The sequence below is a fragment of the Rhea pennata genome, chromosome 18, assembly GCF_028389875.1.
Source record: "Rhea pennata isolate bPtePen1 chromosome 18, bPtePen1.pri, whole genome shotgun sequence".
Lineage (NCBI taxonomy): Eukaryota > Metazoa > Chordata > Aves > Rheiformes > Rheidae > Rhea > Rhea pennata.
This window is the reverse complement of record NC_084680.1, coordinates 10479383-10494182: the sequence shown is the minus strand read 5'-3', so window position 1 is coordinate 10494182 and position 14800 is coordinate 10479383. Positions and strand designations below refer to the sequence as shown.

Genomic DNA, 14800 nt, shown 5'->3' with positions numbered 1-14800 from the left:
GGCGGGCCGGAGCCCGGCAGAGCAGCGGGGCGAGGCGGGGACAGCGGCGGTGGCCGCGGCGCCTGCGGCCCTCAGCAGCGGCCAGCCGCGCGGCGCCCCCGACCCCCACCGGCGTCCATTTCGCGCTTCCTCCCCCGTCAGCAGCACCAGGCCGGCTGCAGAAGCGCCACCAATTAATGCATTTATGCTTGTTTCCCCTCCCATCCCGGGATGGGATACACTTAGCCCGTAAGGGCGTGAAGGATGGAGTCCTCAACTCATGCTTTTTTACACCCTGAAGATTTCCGAAGTACCATCTTTACATCTGACAAAGCTGTTTCTCCGGATGGGGTTTTCCTGTTAAAACAGGAAGAAACCTGAAAAATAGGTTGAGCCGAGCGGAGAAAGCCACTGCGATCACGCAGCTGATAAAAGTGCCGTCACCGCCGGAGAGGCCCGAGGACACTGAGAGGTCTAAACCTCCCAGTAACGCTGCCGAGTGTGAGCAGCGATGCTTCGGAGCCGGGCCTTTCCGGGGCTTCTCCCCCGCCCCGGCTGCGAGGCGGTACTCCCAGGTGCGCAGAGCGTAGCCTGGCTCGCGTTAAACTGCATCTTCCAAAAGCGTCACCAGGAAAAAAAGTAATAACCGAACTGAGGTGGGGGGATGAACGGGCTTTCCGCAGCCCGGCGTGATTTCCAGCTGCAGCTGCCCAGCCGTCACCACAGCCACGCTAACAAAAAAAAAAAAAAGAAAAAAAAAAGTGTTTTTCATTTATTTTTATTAAAAAAAAAAGAAAGAAAAAAACCACGAATGGCTAAAACCGGTGATTCTAAACTAGGAAAGAAATGGGGCAGGGGCAGGCACCGGGGCGGGCACAGACGGTCGCTCATGGCGGCTCACGCAGGGGGCGGGGGCCGCACCGCCGCCACCCCCCCACCCCGCCGCGACAGCAGCCCGCTGGGGGCGCTCCCGCCCCTCCCCTCCCCGGGGCGGGGCCGGGGCGGGGCCGGGGCGGAGCCTCGGCGGGCGCGGGGCGGGGCCGCCCCCCCGCGCGCCGTGCGCCGCCGCCGCCCGCCCCGCGCCGCGCCGCGCCGCCGCCGCGGGCGCTGCCCCTTTAAGAGCTGGCCTACGTGGCAGCAGGAGCGGGCGGGCGGCGCGGCACTTCCTGCGGGCCGCAGGGCGAGGCGAGGAGCGGCGCGGCCGTGTGCGAGGCCGGGCCCCAGGCGCGCAGCAGCCGGCTCCTCTCGGCCGGCGCCATGGGCCAGAGCGATATCATGAGCACCGCCGAGGACTTCGCGGACCAGGTGGGTGCCGGCCCGCTTTCCCCCCCCCCCCCCCGGCGCGCTCTCCGCTCTGCTCCCGCGGCGGGGAGGCCTTTGTACGCCGGGCGGCCGCCTCCGGCTCCCGGTAACGGCCGGGCCGCCATGGCGGCGGCCTGCGCCGCGGCCCGCCTCGCTTCCCGGCGGGCTCTCCCTTCCCCCCCACCCTGCGGCGGTGCTCGCCGCCGAGGCCGCGGGGCCTGCGTCCGCCGCCCTCGCCGGCCCGGCTTCCCCCGCGAGCAAGTGGCAGGGGCCGGGCTGTGCTGCTCGTCTTCTCCCGGGTCCTGACCCCCTGAGGCCGAAAGAGGGGTTCGGGGGAGGCTGGCAGTGGAGAATCCAAACCCTGCGCGGTGTCTGGAAAGCTGAAGTGGGAGCAGCTTGCCAGCACCGTAACCCGTCCTGGGGCGGAGGGAGGAGGGTGTCTGAGGCTCCCTTCCTAAGTTTATTACACTAGAAGCCATCACAGGTTTTGTGATAAAACAGCAGCCTGTGAGCTCTCGTTGTGTGTGGGAACGGGACTATTCTGAATGCAGGGGTTAGTTTCCTTCCCCCCCCCCCCCCATGACAACGTTAAAAATCTTTCATTGTCATGGTGATTCATCTCTTTGAAGTTAAGAAGTAGCGTCTAACTGTATGCATTCCCTTTGGATGGAAACCCCATTCTGCCTGCTTCCACAGCACTGCCTTTGGGAGCAGGATGGGAGCTGTGATGCATGTCACAGCTCGGAGGGGGTGTGTTACTGCTGCATCTCTGTGGCTGAATTTCACTGGGAAAACCTGTTTTGTGCTTCCTTTCCACCCCCGGATGGGTGGCTTGTTTTAGAGCCAGAACTTCTTGGGGCATGTGGAAGTATTCATTCTGAGGGGTGCCCACAGCATCCTCTATTTATCCTGCCTTCCCACCTTTTCTAGAAGAAGAAAGTAAGTTATTGCTGTGGTGTGCAAGTTATTTACCAAAACTTATGGCACCTGTCCTAACTTTTTTTTTTAAACATATCTATTCCTGTTTGGCTATTTCTAGACATCTTTAATACTCCTTTTATTTTCTTCCCCTACTGCTGAAAGCTCATTTGTCCAGCAAAAAATGTATTTTGCCTTTCCTGAAATAAGTTTAAATTGAATGATGTAAATGTGGCCAAGCACAAATAAAGAGGAGTCTTTACTTTAGCCATGGAACTTGTGGTGTTTGCATATACTTAGCCATCAGATTGCAAAACAACTTTTAGGACTTTGCAAGCAAGTAACTACTCAGATAACTCTGCTTCCAAGTAACTGCCCCCTTGCTCAATCAGATACTTAGTTCTGTATATGCTACTAAAACTCTAATCCTACATTTGTGTGATACTGAGAAACTTAGCAAGCAATATCCACTGGATATATACTGCTAACACCTAGCATTAGGGAAACTGGGACTAGAATTAGGTTGAGACTCCTTTTGATGAAGGAGGAGGTAGTGTAACTGGACTTCTGCTACTGAGGGGCCTGACTGCTGCCTTATCAATAACCTTGTTCTCTTTCCCCTTCACTATTCAAGACCTAGCAAATTTTACTTTCTGTTGCATAAAAACCTTGTGGGGAAGAATGTTACAGCTAACTCAGTGGCTTGTATTGAATGTGTCACTTCTGTCATAAGTGAGCACCATTTGTTCTTTAAATTCAAAACTATAGCTTATTCTTCTCCTAATTCTATAATTTCCTTTTGAAATAGCAAGTTACATCTTGGATGACAAGGTGCATTTTGGAAGTCTGGCCATTAAGTAGGAGCAAGTGGCTCTTAATCCACATGTGAACTATCCACTAGAGAGTGACCTAGTGCACTGAAGGCAATCTTAAGATCTAAGCTTCTCTAATAGCTATCTGTCCCTGAAAGGGATGGGCCTACTTTTTCCCCAGGCTGTGTTCCCCTTTCCTTCTCTTGCATTATCACTCATCTAACACCAGACTGGCAAGCTGAATTAGCAGAAAACTTCAAGAGTTAATTTTCTATTTGTTCGGTTATCTTACTTTTAGGCCAAATGGGTGCCAAGGTATAAGGGAATGATGGGAGTGCAGAGCTGGGGGTGATAACAGGGTGGTTGGATTATTACTGGGAGAAACTAACCATTCATTTAGCTTGGTTGCAGCATCATTTGCACCCTGCAGGTGTACAGCACAGCTAGTGAGCTGTTTTACGGGAGAAAGGGTTTGGCTCTGAGGGAGCAAGGGATTCTGAGCCAAGGACAGTCTCCAGTGCTAACAGTTTCTGAGGACTGCAGCAGAGGGGGCCACTCCTTGTGGCAGGGGTTAGTTCGGGGTTGTTTGTGGCCTTAGGTCAGGTGGGCTTGCTGGTTTGGGTGAAGTCCCTTTATTAGATGTTAAAGGGGTGGAAAAAGCTGTTAAGGATTGCTTAAAATCTAGGTGATTTTTGCAGTACAGACAAAGGGAGCTCTTGGTTCAGAGTGATGCCCAGCTGTAGGCTGTATGGGTTTTTGGTTGTTGTAATACCAGTCCAATATTATGAAACTAAATAACTTGCATATCCAGAACTTGAGCTTCTCTAGGGATTGTTGTTAAAGTATTACATATTAAGTCTTCAGTGCACCAAATATTGCTTCCATTACCATACTGTAGATAGCTGTATCCAGGCCCGTGCTGGCCTGCACTGATCATGTAGGGTTACAGACCTGGCTGCTTCTCTTCTGTAATCCCCATAAGAGGGAGCAGATCTCAAGCAATTCTTCCAGTGTCTGTAATAATCTCTAGGAATGTGGGTGCTTGGTATTTCTGTCATTTTAGAAGAATTAAACAAAAAGGCAAAGAAACTATTTGAGTCATTGTACTGCAGTGAAAGGACTGTAAGGAAGAACCGGACTCCAGGGGGTTATTTAATTTTCCAACATAAATGCTGGTGTGCATTGTTCAACTAATTTTGACCCCGGTACCATATTTCACAGAAAACAGAAGGGAGAAGAAAACATTTCATTATACGTCTGAACTTTGATTTATTTTGTATTATTTTAAAGAACTGAGCCTGGAAACTCTTTATGCCCAGCTTACAGTGTGATGTCAGTACATTGCTGCTTTATGGTTATGAATCAAATGGCCTATTCTTGTTAGGCTGAAAAGTTAGTCATCCCATGAAGAGTGATAGAAGAATGCAATACATGACCAAGATATCCCATTTTAAAGACTTGATTAATAAATAGCACTTTGCTTTATATAAATTCCCCTTTTCACATAACTAAAATGTTGTCCTAAGAACATGTTCTGCTGTTTATGCTTTAAATGGCAGAACACAGCATAATTAAGACTGTTAGAAACTGTCTCATGGGTCAGAGCTGTACTTTTGCTCTCTGAAAATATGTAAGAGCACTCATTCCCACTGCTCAGGTTCTGTTTTATCTACAATTTGCAGGTGCTGGTCCAGGGTGGTGGGCGTTACTCTCCTTAGGATTGTTAGGTGGGGTCATCTTAAATGCAGCTCTTCTAGGTTGGTGGAAAAAAGTGACTCGCTGTCAGCCAGAGGACTGAGTGTTGTACTTGAGGATCAAGATAATTGGTGTTCCAGGCTGTTCTCCAGGAACAGAGCAAGCAAAAGCAGGGCATTTGGAATATGCCTCTATCTGAACTGCTACACTGTAATAGCATTCTGCAGTCCAGAAGTTTTCTGTAAAGATTAGCAGGCAGCTGTGTTCATCACTTTAATCATAACATCGCTGAGTCAAGAACATACAAACACAGATAAAGCTTTTATGTTTGAACTTTAGAGTAGTCTTAATCTTCTGAGTATTTCTGCCACTTCTACAAAAATCATATTCACAAATGAAATCTGGAGAAAATGAGAGCTTAACCTGAAGTCTTACCTTCCAGTGAACGTGTTAATTTACTTGTCAGTGCTTGTAATATACACTTAGGTGACAGCAAGATTTCCTGGCTATGTTTTGGTTTTTAAAACATCTGTAATGGTGATATGGCTTGTCTCTACTTACCGTAATGTAGACAAGTACTTACCAAAATGGGCAGGGGTTCATTGCTCTCAAATTTGAGAGTTAAAGGTTGAATATATTTTAGAAAGAATGATAGTCAAAATAGGATCACTTCTTCTCTCTGTGGGCGGACTGTTTTTTTCTTGAGTTTGAATGTTTCAAGCCTCCTTTTGAAAAAAAGGCTTTAAAAGAAGATTTGATTTCTGGACCCTGTTGTACATCTTTAATAAACTAAGATGAGTATTTAAATCTACCTTTGCCCTTCTAATCCCATTAGAAGGGGAAATGGCAAACAAAGCCCCTCTGTATGTTAATGACTTGGCTGCTAGAACAGAACCAACTGTTCTTCTCATAGTTTTACTTTGGGTATTTTGTATACTTTGGGTATATCTTCTCTAATCTTAAAATCACTTTGGATATTATTCCTTTCTTGTCATTTTCATGTAATTGTTTTTCCTCTTTCTAGATCTTCATGGCTAGTTCTTTCTTTTTTCTTTTTTTTTTTCCATACAGTCTCTGAAGTTTATTTACTTTAAGCTTGCTATGTACAGTGGTTCAGTTCTTGTCTGCACCTAAATAAATGCAGCTACACGTGTGATGAGGATGTCCGAAGATGGTGCAGGGCATGATAAGGTTGCTTAGCGCTGCAGCTGCCTTAGGCTTCAGTCTTTCTGACTTGTCTCCAGCTGATTGGATGCTCACGCTCATGTTTAACAGATGTCATAGATTGTAAACAGATTTCATGCTAAGAGAACAGGTAAGTGTTAAATGTCTCTTTGGCTCCTTCACCTAGACTACTGACAGTTGTTTGGTTTCAGGGAAGGAGAAGATGAGATTAGACCACGTGATTCACTTCAAAAGCAACAAAGATGAGGACTGGAAGTAGATATCCTCCACAGTACTTGTTTGTGCATGACTTTTTTTTTTTTTTTTTCTTCCCCTTGCTTCTCTCCTTTCCATAGTGAGGCTCTTCTTCCACCATGTAGATTCTCAGCAACTGCCTCCTTACATCTCTCTCATGCTTTACCTTCCTAGACTAAAGTTGCCTTTTTGTGTCTCGGTGCAGGGCAGATTATCTTACAAAACTCTGCTGTAGCCTCTTTCCAGAATAATTTTTATCCCTAGTGTTCTGCACACCAAGTTTGCCAAAACAAACATCTCTGTTTACATCTTTCCTCTCCTTGGTTTCACCATGCATTTCTTCCAGTGACAAAGATCACAAGAAAACTTTCTCCTGACTCACTCATTCAACTGTTAACAGGTATTTAAAAAAAGCCTGAAGTACCAGCACTGAGTCAGAGAACAGCTGCACTTAAGATGCACTTGATTGACTGGAATCTTGACCCTTAGACTCTGGATGTGTGCAAAATAACCAACTAGTGTAGTTTGTTCTGATATTAACTGTTCAGCATATTTGATGGATTTTTTTTCCTTTCTCCTAGTAATCTTCAGCTGCACAGCAAGCAAGGCTTGTTGTTTGCATAGGATTTGGAACAGCTGTTAGTATTATTACTGTGACAAGGATAAACTTAGAAGTGTCTTTCCTCTCCTTTCTTGCCACCTTTCCCCACATTCCCTTTTCTCCTGAAACCATACAACATTGCCAGAGCTTAAAGTCTAGAAATAAAAAAAAAATTGAGTCAGCTGGATCACATTATATAATATATATGATTATATATATCAACTGTCTAGTCAGAAAGAATGTAAATGTTGAATAATGAAAGAAAAGCTTTGTCTTTTTCAGACAGTGTTCAGCAGTAATTAAAAAAAAAAAAGGAAGGAAAACACCTATATGCTTTTGGTTCCTCTTACCCCCTTTCTCATGCTCAGTAGAGTATTCTGATATTGCATAAAATGCATGGATCAATGTGCTTTATAACAGTTGAACTTTCTGTGGTTAATAGGATTTTATCAAATGGCAGCTCCTTCTTCTAGTTCTAAAGCAAGATTCTCTGCAAAGCCTGGCAGTTCTGCATTAAGACTTGTGACAAATATATTTGGTTTTACAAGTGTCAGCCTTCCCGAACTGTTTCTGTCGTCTGAAGGTAGAAACCTGCTGGATAATCTCTTAAAAGCTAGTTTTAGATTAAACTTACATTTGTCACTTAGTGCTGTTCATCAAATATACCTTCAGTATACGCTGACTCCAAATGTGTCCCATGCTTAGCCAAATCATTAATCATTGAATGAAATGGAGCAGCCAGGTGCTAATTTCCATCAGGATTTACACTGTTGCTTTGAGTGCAAGTCTCCATTAAGAAAGAACCTATGGCACTTAGAAACTGGATGACAAGGAGTTAACTATGGCATAAACCAGATAGTGAATAACTGTCTAGACTAGCGTACTCTGTGGGACTGCATGGTTCACAAGAACAGATACTGTATTTATTCCTTTATAATTACTGTAATGGTAGAGCAAACTAAGCACTGAGTTTGCAGGATGAAGGCGCTTGCAGGACCAGATACAGCTTGTATTCCTGGTATCTGTTGCATGATGATGTGATTTCTTTAGCTACTACACTGAATTTCACCTATTCTATCTTTTTGTGTAGAATGTTGGTTTTTTTTGTTTTTTTTTGTTTTTTTAATGGATGCAGAAACTCTGCTCCTGCGGAGGAGAAAGGGTGCACTTTGATATAACAGCTACCTGCTGCTCAAGGGAGGTTCTATACACATGTTCATGCTCAGCTGTGGTGCTTGTCTGAGCTGTTGATGAGAGCTAGCTCAGCAGAAAGCTTATTAATGTGGGTTTTTTGTTTTATTTGTTTTTGTTTTTTTATCTTTATAGAGTTAGTCTTCTGCCAGCTTACCTCCCTGCATCAGCTCTTTGCAGGGTGTTGAGGGCCTGAGCACAAGAGTGTGAGTAGGACTGCCCTTTCAGCTCCTGGCTAGCTGATAGATCAGTTGAGCTGTAACATGAAACCATGAGATAGACTTAAAACTAAGGTCAGCCTTCCTCTAGTAAGAGTTGCATCAAAACATGGTTCCTGTTCTGCGGAGTTGTGCTGCCTCACTCCACTTATCCAAAACAGACTTCAGTTAGAGCATGAAAACTTCTCCCCCCACCCCCGTGTTCTGAAGCCAGAGTGGAGGAGCACTCCATTAAATCCAAATCCCAAGCATAGGTCTCTGTAAATAATGATGACCCGGTGCGCATGAGAACTGCTGACCTCGGAGTCTGCTCAGTGCATGGATCTGTTGTGCCTTGGGTATCACCCCTTTCCTCCCTCCTGCCTTCCCTGCTAACTGTGCTGTCTGCCCCTGTAGTTCCTGAGGGTGACGAAGCAGTACCTCCCCCATGTGGCCCGCCTGTGCCTGATCAGCACGTTCCTGGAGGACGGCATCCGCATGTGGTTCCAGTGGAGTGAACAGAGGGATTACATTGATGGCACGTGGAACTGCGGCTATTTCCTGGCCTCCGTCTTTGTGTTCATAAATCTCTTCGGACAGCTGAGTAAGTGGCTCTAAGGCTGTTAAGGTGGATGCCGGAGCACTCCAGTGCGTCTGCCTCCCTGCCTCGTGTAAGCACTGTGAATCATGTAAGCGTGGGACACCTCCCTGATTTCTCAATAGCCGTTGACAGCCTAGAACTGATAGTGCTACATGTGCTCAATGAAGAGAGAACTCTTAATTGACCTGTTTCAATCTTTCCTGGAAACTAATCTTAGAAAGCTTCTCTTGACATAGCACCTCTAATGGACTCCTGGCAACCCCACTAACTCAGAACAGTCTGTTTTCAATTCTCTACATATATCTATTAATAAAAACATGAATTTGTTGAATAAAATACAGTTTTGTTGAACAGCAGTGTTGAGGATTTCTCAGCCTACCATTTTTGAGGGTTAATCTGAGTGGAGGAGTCTTGTCTTCTGGTAGAAGTACACTTCAGCCTCAAGACAGCAGTGATCTTGTGTCTGAGATACTAAAGTCTGCAAAGCCCAGGAATCAAACTAAACCTGATGGAGCCTTCTGTATGTGTGCTAGGTGAACCTCCAGTGTCATAAATGGAGAGAGAACTAAAACTTATGTCCGTGATTTAATGTTCTTCACTGTTCTCCCACTTGCCTTGCGTCTATTTTTTTTCTTGTATTTTTTTTTCCCCTGTAGAAAGCCAACTTAAATTAAATCTAGCCACCAGTCCTCACTATGGAGATCATCAAAGTAGCAAATGCTGTCAGTGCTTTGTGAGAGGAAGACAAAAGCTTTTGTTCCTGTACCTCTTCAAGGAGAAGGAGCTCTTTTTTTTTTTTTTTTTTTTTTTTTTTTTAATACAAGATGGCTGTTAAGATAAAATGTGGTTAGTTTAATTTTTTTTTCCTGTAGCTTCTCTTAATGCTTTAGCACTGACTGCTATACAATGCTGTCTGCTGGGGACTGTCTTCAGCATATGCTTAAACTTTGTGGAATAAAGGGTACTTCTGGAATTACAAAACACTGAAAACCAAGAAGTCAGGAGATGCTAGTACATCTTTAAAAGTGATTTGTATCAGCATACCATTAATATTTCCTACCTGATGTTCTCTGTGGCACAGTTGAAATAAATCCTGAATCTGCTAAAGTTCAAAACAAGTTAATGTTCCTGTGATATCTTTTCTTGTGCAAGTCAGAAATGTAATTATGTTCAATTTCCCCATCTCAGGTGGCTGTATCCTGGTACTGAGTAGGAACTTTGTGCAATATGCCTGCTTTGGACTGTTTGGAATTATAGCATTACAGGTAGGAGGCTTTAAGTCTTCAGAACTTCTATGCCATGTCTTTAATCTCTTAGCCCCAATACCACCAACATATTAAAATATAACCCACAGGCTTGGAATTCTCCACCCTGGCCCAGTGCGAATGGTGTTGAACTATTTTGCTATCTCTGGTCTTGACATGACCAATGGGTCCTTAACTGCAATCAGTCAGCTGGGGATGTTGATTCAATACTTAACCTTGACCAGTTTAGCAGAACTAGCTTGCAGTTTACCTGCATGTCAGAAACCTACCAAATGTGTAACCTGCAGTTGCTCTGGTCTTCAGCATACAGTGCTTATGAAGGACTGTCTCATCAGAAAGAGTCCTAACTAATAGTACCCTTCCAGTCAAAAACTTCTTGGCAAAAGCACAAAACACAGTTCTCCTTCTACACTGATGCACAAGACTGTTCATGTCCCTTACCTTGTTTCCTTCAGTATAATCTAATTAACTTCTGCACTGGATTTTTAAAGGGTTGATTATAACATACATTCAGAACTTCAGCGCATTTTATGGTGTTTTAACTTCTATTGTTCTTTGCCTAGACTATTGCATACAGCATTCTATGGGACCTGAAGTTTTTGATGAGGTATGTCTAATTTTAAAGTTCATGAAAAACAGAGCAAAAACTCCTCCTGTCTGTCACTACCAACCAGTGACAGAAAATTGTCTTTGTCCGTAGTATTTACCAGGAACAATTTTGCAAATGGTCCACTTACATTAAAGAGTGACACTTTTTTTCTTAAAAAGATAATCGTTATAGCCTGAGTGTTTAAAACATATACACAGCAGGCTCAGTACTGTTGAAGGAAAGGACTAATCATCACTTGCTAGGATGTAGTGTAGGAATTATATTCTGGGCTCTCGCTACAACCTTCTAAATGTGTATGACTTGTAGGAGTAGTGCTGTTCTGTTTTCTCAAAGCAACCTCTGGGTTACTCTGGTATGTATGGGTAAACCATCCATTCAGAGTAACTTAATACGATTCAAGTCATTCTGTGACGGATACTAGGCAACTGTCTGAAGTGCAGATGCCAGATTTCTCTGGCAGGCTCTATGTGTCTACACCAATTTGTGTAAACCAGTGTTAATTGTACAATGCAGTGGTTTCAGCTGTGAATTCTAATGCAGATGCAGTGCAGGGTACAGCATAAGCTAAGTTCATTACCATGCAGATTCTCATTGAGCTGAAACTGTCAGGTAAGTCTTTAAACTTATAGATTGGTGCGAAGTATAGTTTTTAAAAAGCTGCTTTTCCATTCCTACTTTCTTTTTTTTTTTTTTTTTTTTTTTTTTTTTTTTTTTTCTAGGAACCTTGCCCTTGGGGGAGGTTTGCTGCTGCTTTTGGCTGAGTCACGCTCAGAGGGAAAGAGCATGTTTGCTGGTGTCCCTACCATGCGGGAAAGCTCTCCTAAACAGTACATGCAGCTGGGAGGCCGTGTGCTACTGGTCCTCATGTTCATGACACTGCTACATTTTGATATGAACTTTTTTTCTGTAAGTACCTAAGTGTAAAAGTAGGAGTTGGAAAACTGGGGAGTTGTAGGGCTCACTTCTCACTTAAGTCTCTGGTTTTTAATAAAATTAATATTTAGAAAAAAGCTATCATCAGATCATCTGTGCCACAACAACCTGCTCTGCAGAACTTTGTTCTGGTGTCTGGGTATCCATTTAAGAATCACACGTAACTATGTCTCTTTCTCTTCCTGCAGATTCTGCAGAACATTGTGGGCACAGCCCTGATTATCTTAGTGGCAATTGGCTTCAAGACTAAGCTGGCTGCCTTGACTCTAGTAATCTGGCTGTTTGGCATCAACATTTACTTCAATGCCTTCTGGACCATCCCAGCTTACAAGCCGATGCATGACTTCCTCAAATATGATTTCTTCCAGACCATGTCTGTAATTGGGGGGCTCCTCCTTGTGGTTGCACTGGGTCCTGGTGGAGTCTCCATGGATGAGAAGAAGAAAGAGTGGTAACAGGAGTAGCAACACTTCTTGGGACATAACATATAAAGTCCAGAACTGATTCTCTATGGATTCAACAAAAACTGCCAGCATTTTACATGTACATGCCCCCTTCCTATTAAAGGCACAGATGTTCTGAGAATTTAATTTACTGTGGCACCAGTAATCTGATAGATAAAATCCTACTTCTTCAAGGAATGTTGCCTAGGCTTATTGTTCTAACTTCCTAGATTTGGAACTAACCCAAGGAACCTGCATTTTACTGATGCTTCAGTGAAGAGCAGTAGAACCGTTGCTGTCTCTAATATCAGCAACATTTTAATTTGAAGTACTGTGAGCAGATACAGCTGTTTCATTCAGTGTGCTGTTGGGTTTTAGCTGTAACTAAAAAAGTAGATCCCCTTTCTCACCCTCCTCAGAACTGTCTTGTGTACAAGGAGTTCAGTTGCTGGATACAGCATTGATTGTCTGAGTGGAAAGCAGCATCAAGAGAACTTGCTGTTTATAGATCTATATAATTGTAGGGTTTTTTGGTGGTTTTTTTTTTTTTGGACAAAATAGTATTATAGGCTTCTGAGGAAGAGGGAGGCCTTTTCACCCAAGTAGAAGGGAGAGAGAGAAGATCCTGAAGGTGGCTGTAACCTCCTCTAGCTGAGAAAAGGGAGAGGGTTTTCTAATGTTAAGTGTCACAGTATTGTTCTTGAGGGGAACAAGGGGGAATTCTGTATTGCTCATCAAATTTCAGGGAGGGAGGGAGGAGAAACTCCTGAAAAGACTGAATATTAGATTCTAATAAAAGTCTGTGCCAAAATAACTATTCAACACTGTCCCCAGAGTTTTCTCCTCCTAAATTTCCAAGATGGGAGCCAAGTTGTGCTGCCATTCCTACAATAAATGGTTCTTTCTGCTATCAACCAGCTTCCATTTGTGTATGCCCCAGATCAGGATCTGAACAACAGGTTGTTACTGGTGAAGGTGTCTTAAGAACTATGGGAAACTCTCATTTCATTTTTCTTGCACTCAATACATGCAAGTTGAGAGCTGTGAGCCTTCTAATATGCAATACTCGTTGCTTTCCAGCCTCACTTCTGTTATCTCTCAGCTGCAAAAGCTTAAGCTGACTGAACAGCAGAAGAGTTGGAGTGCTGAACTCCTGAGCACAAGCCTTTTCTCTCTGATGTTTTGGATCACACTAAGGTGTATAGAGGAAGGAAGACAGCTAATGGTTATAGCTGAAGAACACAAGTGCAAAACCTGTGCAGTGAACAAGCAAGCAGGAGATGCAACTTGCATGTTCAGAGGGAGGAACTCTTTGGCTTAATGCTGAAGAGAGATGAAGGCCCCATTTCCACCTCTCAGTGCTACAACCTCTGTGCCATGAACATGCTTAGTGCTGCTAGGGGGAGGGATTTTTTTGTCCTCTGCTAGTAAACCTAGGTAAGCCTGTTTTACTAGATCATGAAAGCATTTTAGATTCTAGAACGCATGAGCCCTACCAACTTGCTAATGTTACATTGGATTTCTTGCACTGTTGTCTCCTTTGAGAAGGCTGCTCAACTCTTTGTTCAAGGAGTCATTCAGCTGAACACCTCCAGCAAGAATTATTGACCAGGGTTGTCTGATAAGGACACTAACTTGGACAATTCAGCTTACCAGTGATTTTTAGGCTAGATACTGAGAATGGATGACAAACAGAGAACATTTCCAATGGTTATACCAGTGATTTCATCATCTAAAGGGGAAAATAGCCTGTGTAATAGCATGATGTGCTGCTGCTGAAGAAAGCTTACTTTTTTGGGGGGGGGAGTAGATCAGATGGGAAAATAGTATTTAAGTAAGTCACAGAGAAGGCTTTTTCTTCCTTTAAATTGGTTTTGCAGGAGAGAAGTTTTCACCTCAAGTGTTCTCATTGTGCCTATCTCTTCATAGCAAAACAAACTGGTCCTTTCAACTCCTGATATGCAACACAAAATCTCTTTGCTTTATTTCACTGAGGTTCCTATAAATAGCTGTTTTCAACTATATCAAGGCAGCCCTTCTCACATATCTTAACTGCTGTTGATTGTATTTATAAACTGAACAGTAGAAACAAGTTTTGTAAGGAGCCCCTGGTTAGCTGCTTTAATTTTTTTTCTTTCAATCATGTCTAAGGAGCTGAATGACTGACTGGTCTGAAACACTGACTAGTTTCCCCTCTGTGAAAATGAAGTCCAGTAAAAGACACATCAGTTCAGGTACCAGGAAAGGGAAGTGATACTATCCCTTGCAGCAGAAGTCTTATAGTACAATAGGGACCCCATTAGGTGGAGGGCATTTTAAAACACTTCTAGGCAGCACAATATCTAGACTTACTAACTGTGAGTCCTGATGCAGAAGAGTGCAGTCTCCTCTATACACTGCTGTATTCATTTACCTATCTCCCCAAAATACATTGACCTCTCCTAGTGGCTGTGAAGCTCTCACAAGCAGGATGTCAGCTATCAATTGGCTCTGCAAAGTATTCTGGAATTCATTCTGAATATATTTTTGCTTTCTATGTGGAAAAAGAAATAAGTATAAATTCTCATTTTATGCTGTATTTTGTACCTTAGTTGTGTTTGAAAATGTTTTGATTTTTGGAAACAATCAGAATAAAATAATGGCATCTTTGTATCCACTTGGAGTGTGTGACTGGTGACACTGCATTGCTTTGTTACCTGGAGAAGCTGCTTACTTTCTCTCCCACTCACTGGAAAACATTTTTCATAAAGAGGTCCAAGCACTGGACTTCCTATACTTTCAAGGGACAAAACTGCAGTAGTAATCATTTCCTTCATGGTAGGGGACAGCAGAAG

General features: G+C 43.7%; 1 protein-coding gene across 1 annotated transcript; it reads left to right on the top strand.

Moving 5' to 3' along the window:
* The first annotated feature begins 1125 nt into the window (after positions 1-1125).
* On the top strand, positions 1126-14622 carry SURF4 (surfeit 4). Its single transcript, XM_062590857.1, has 6 exons — positions 1126-1284; positions 8532-8718; positions 9904-9980; positions 10544-10587; positions 11310-11496; positions 11712-14622. Exons 1-6 carry the CDS (start codon positions 1237-1239, stop codon positions 11976-11978), a joined length of 810 nt encoding a protein of 269 aa, XP_062446841.1. The 5' UTR covers positions 1126-1236; the 3' UTR covers positions 11979-14622.
* The last annotated feature ends 178 nt before the right edge of the window (positions 14623-14800 follow it).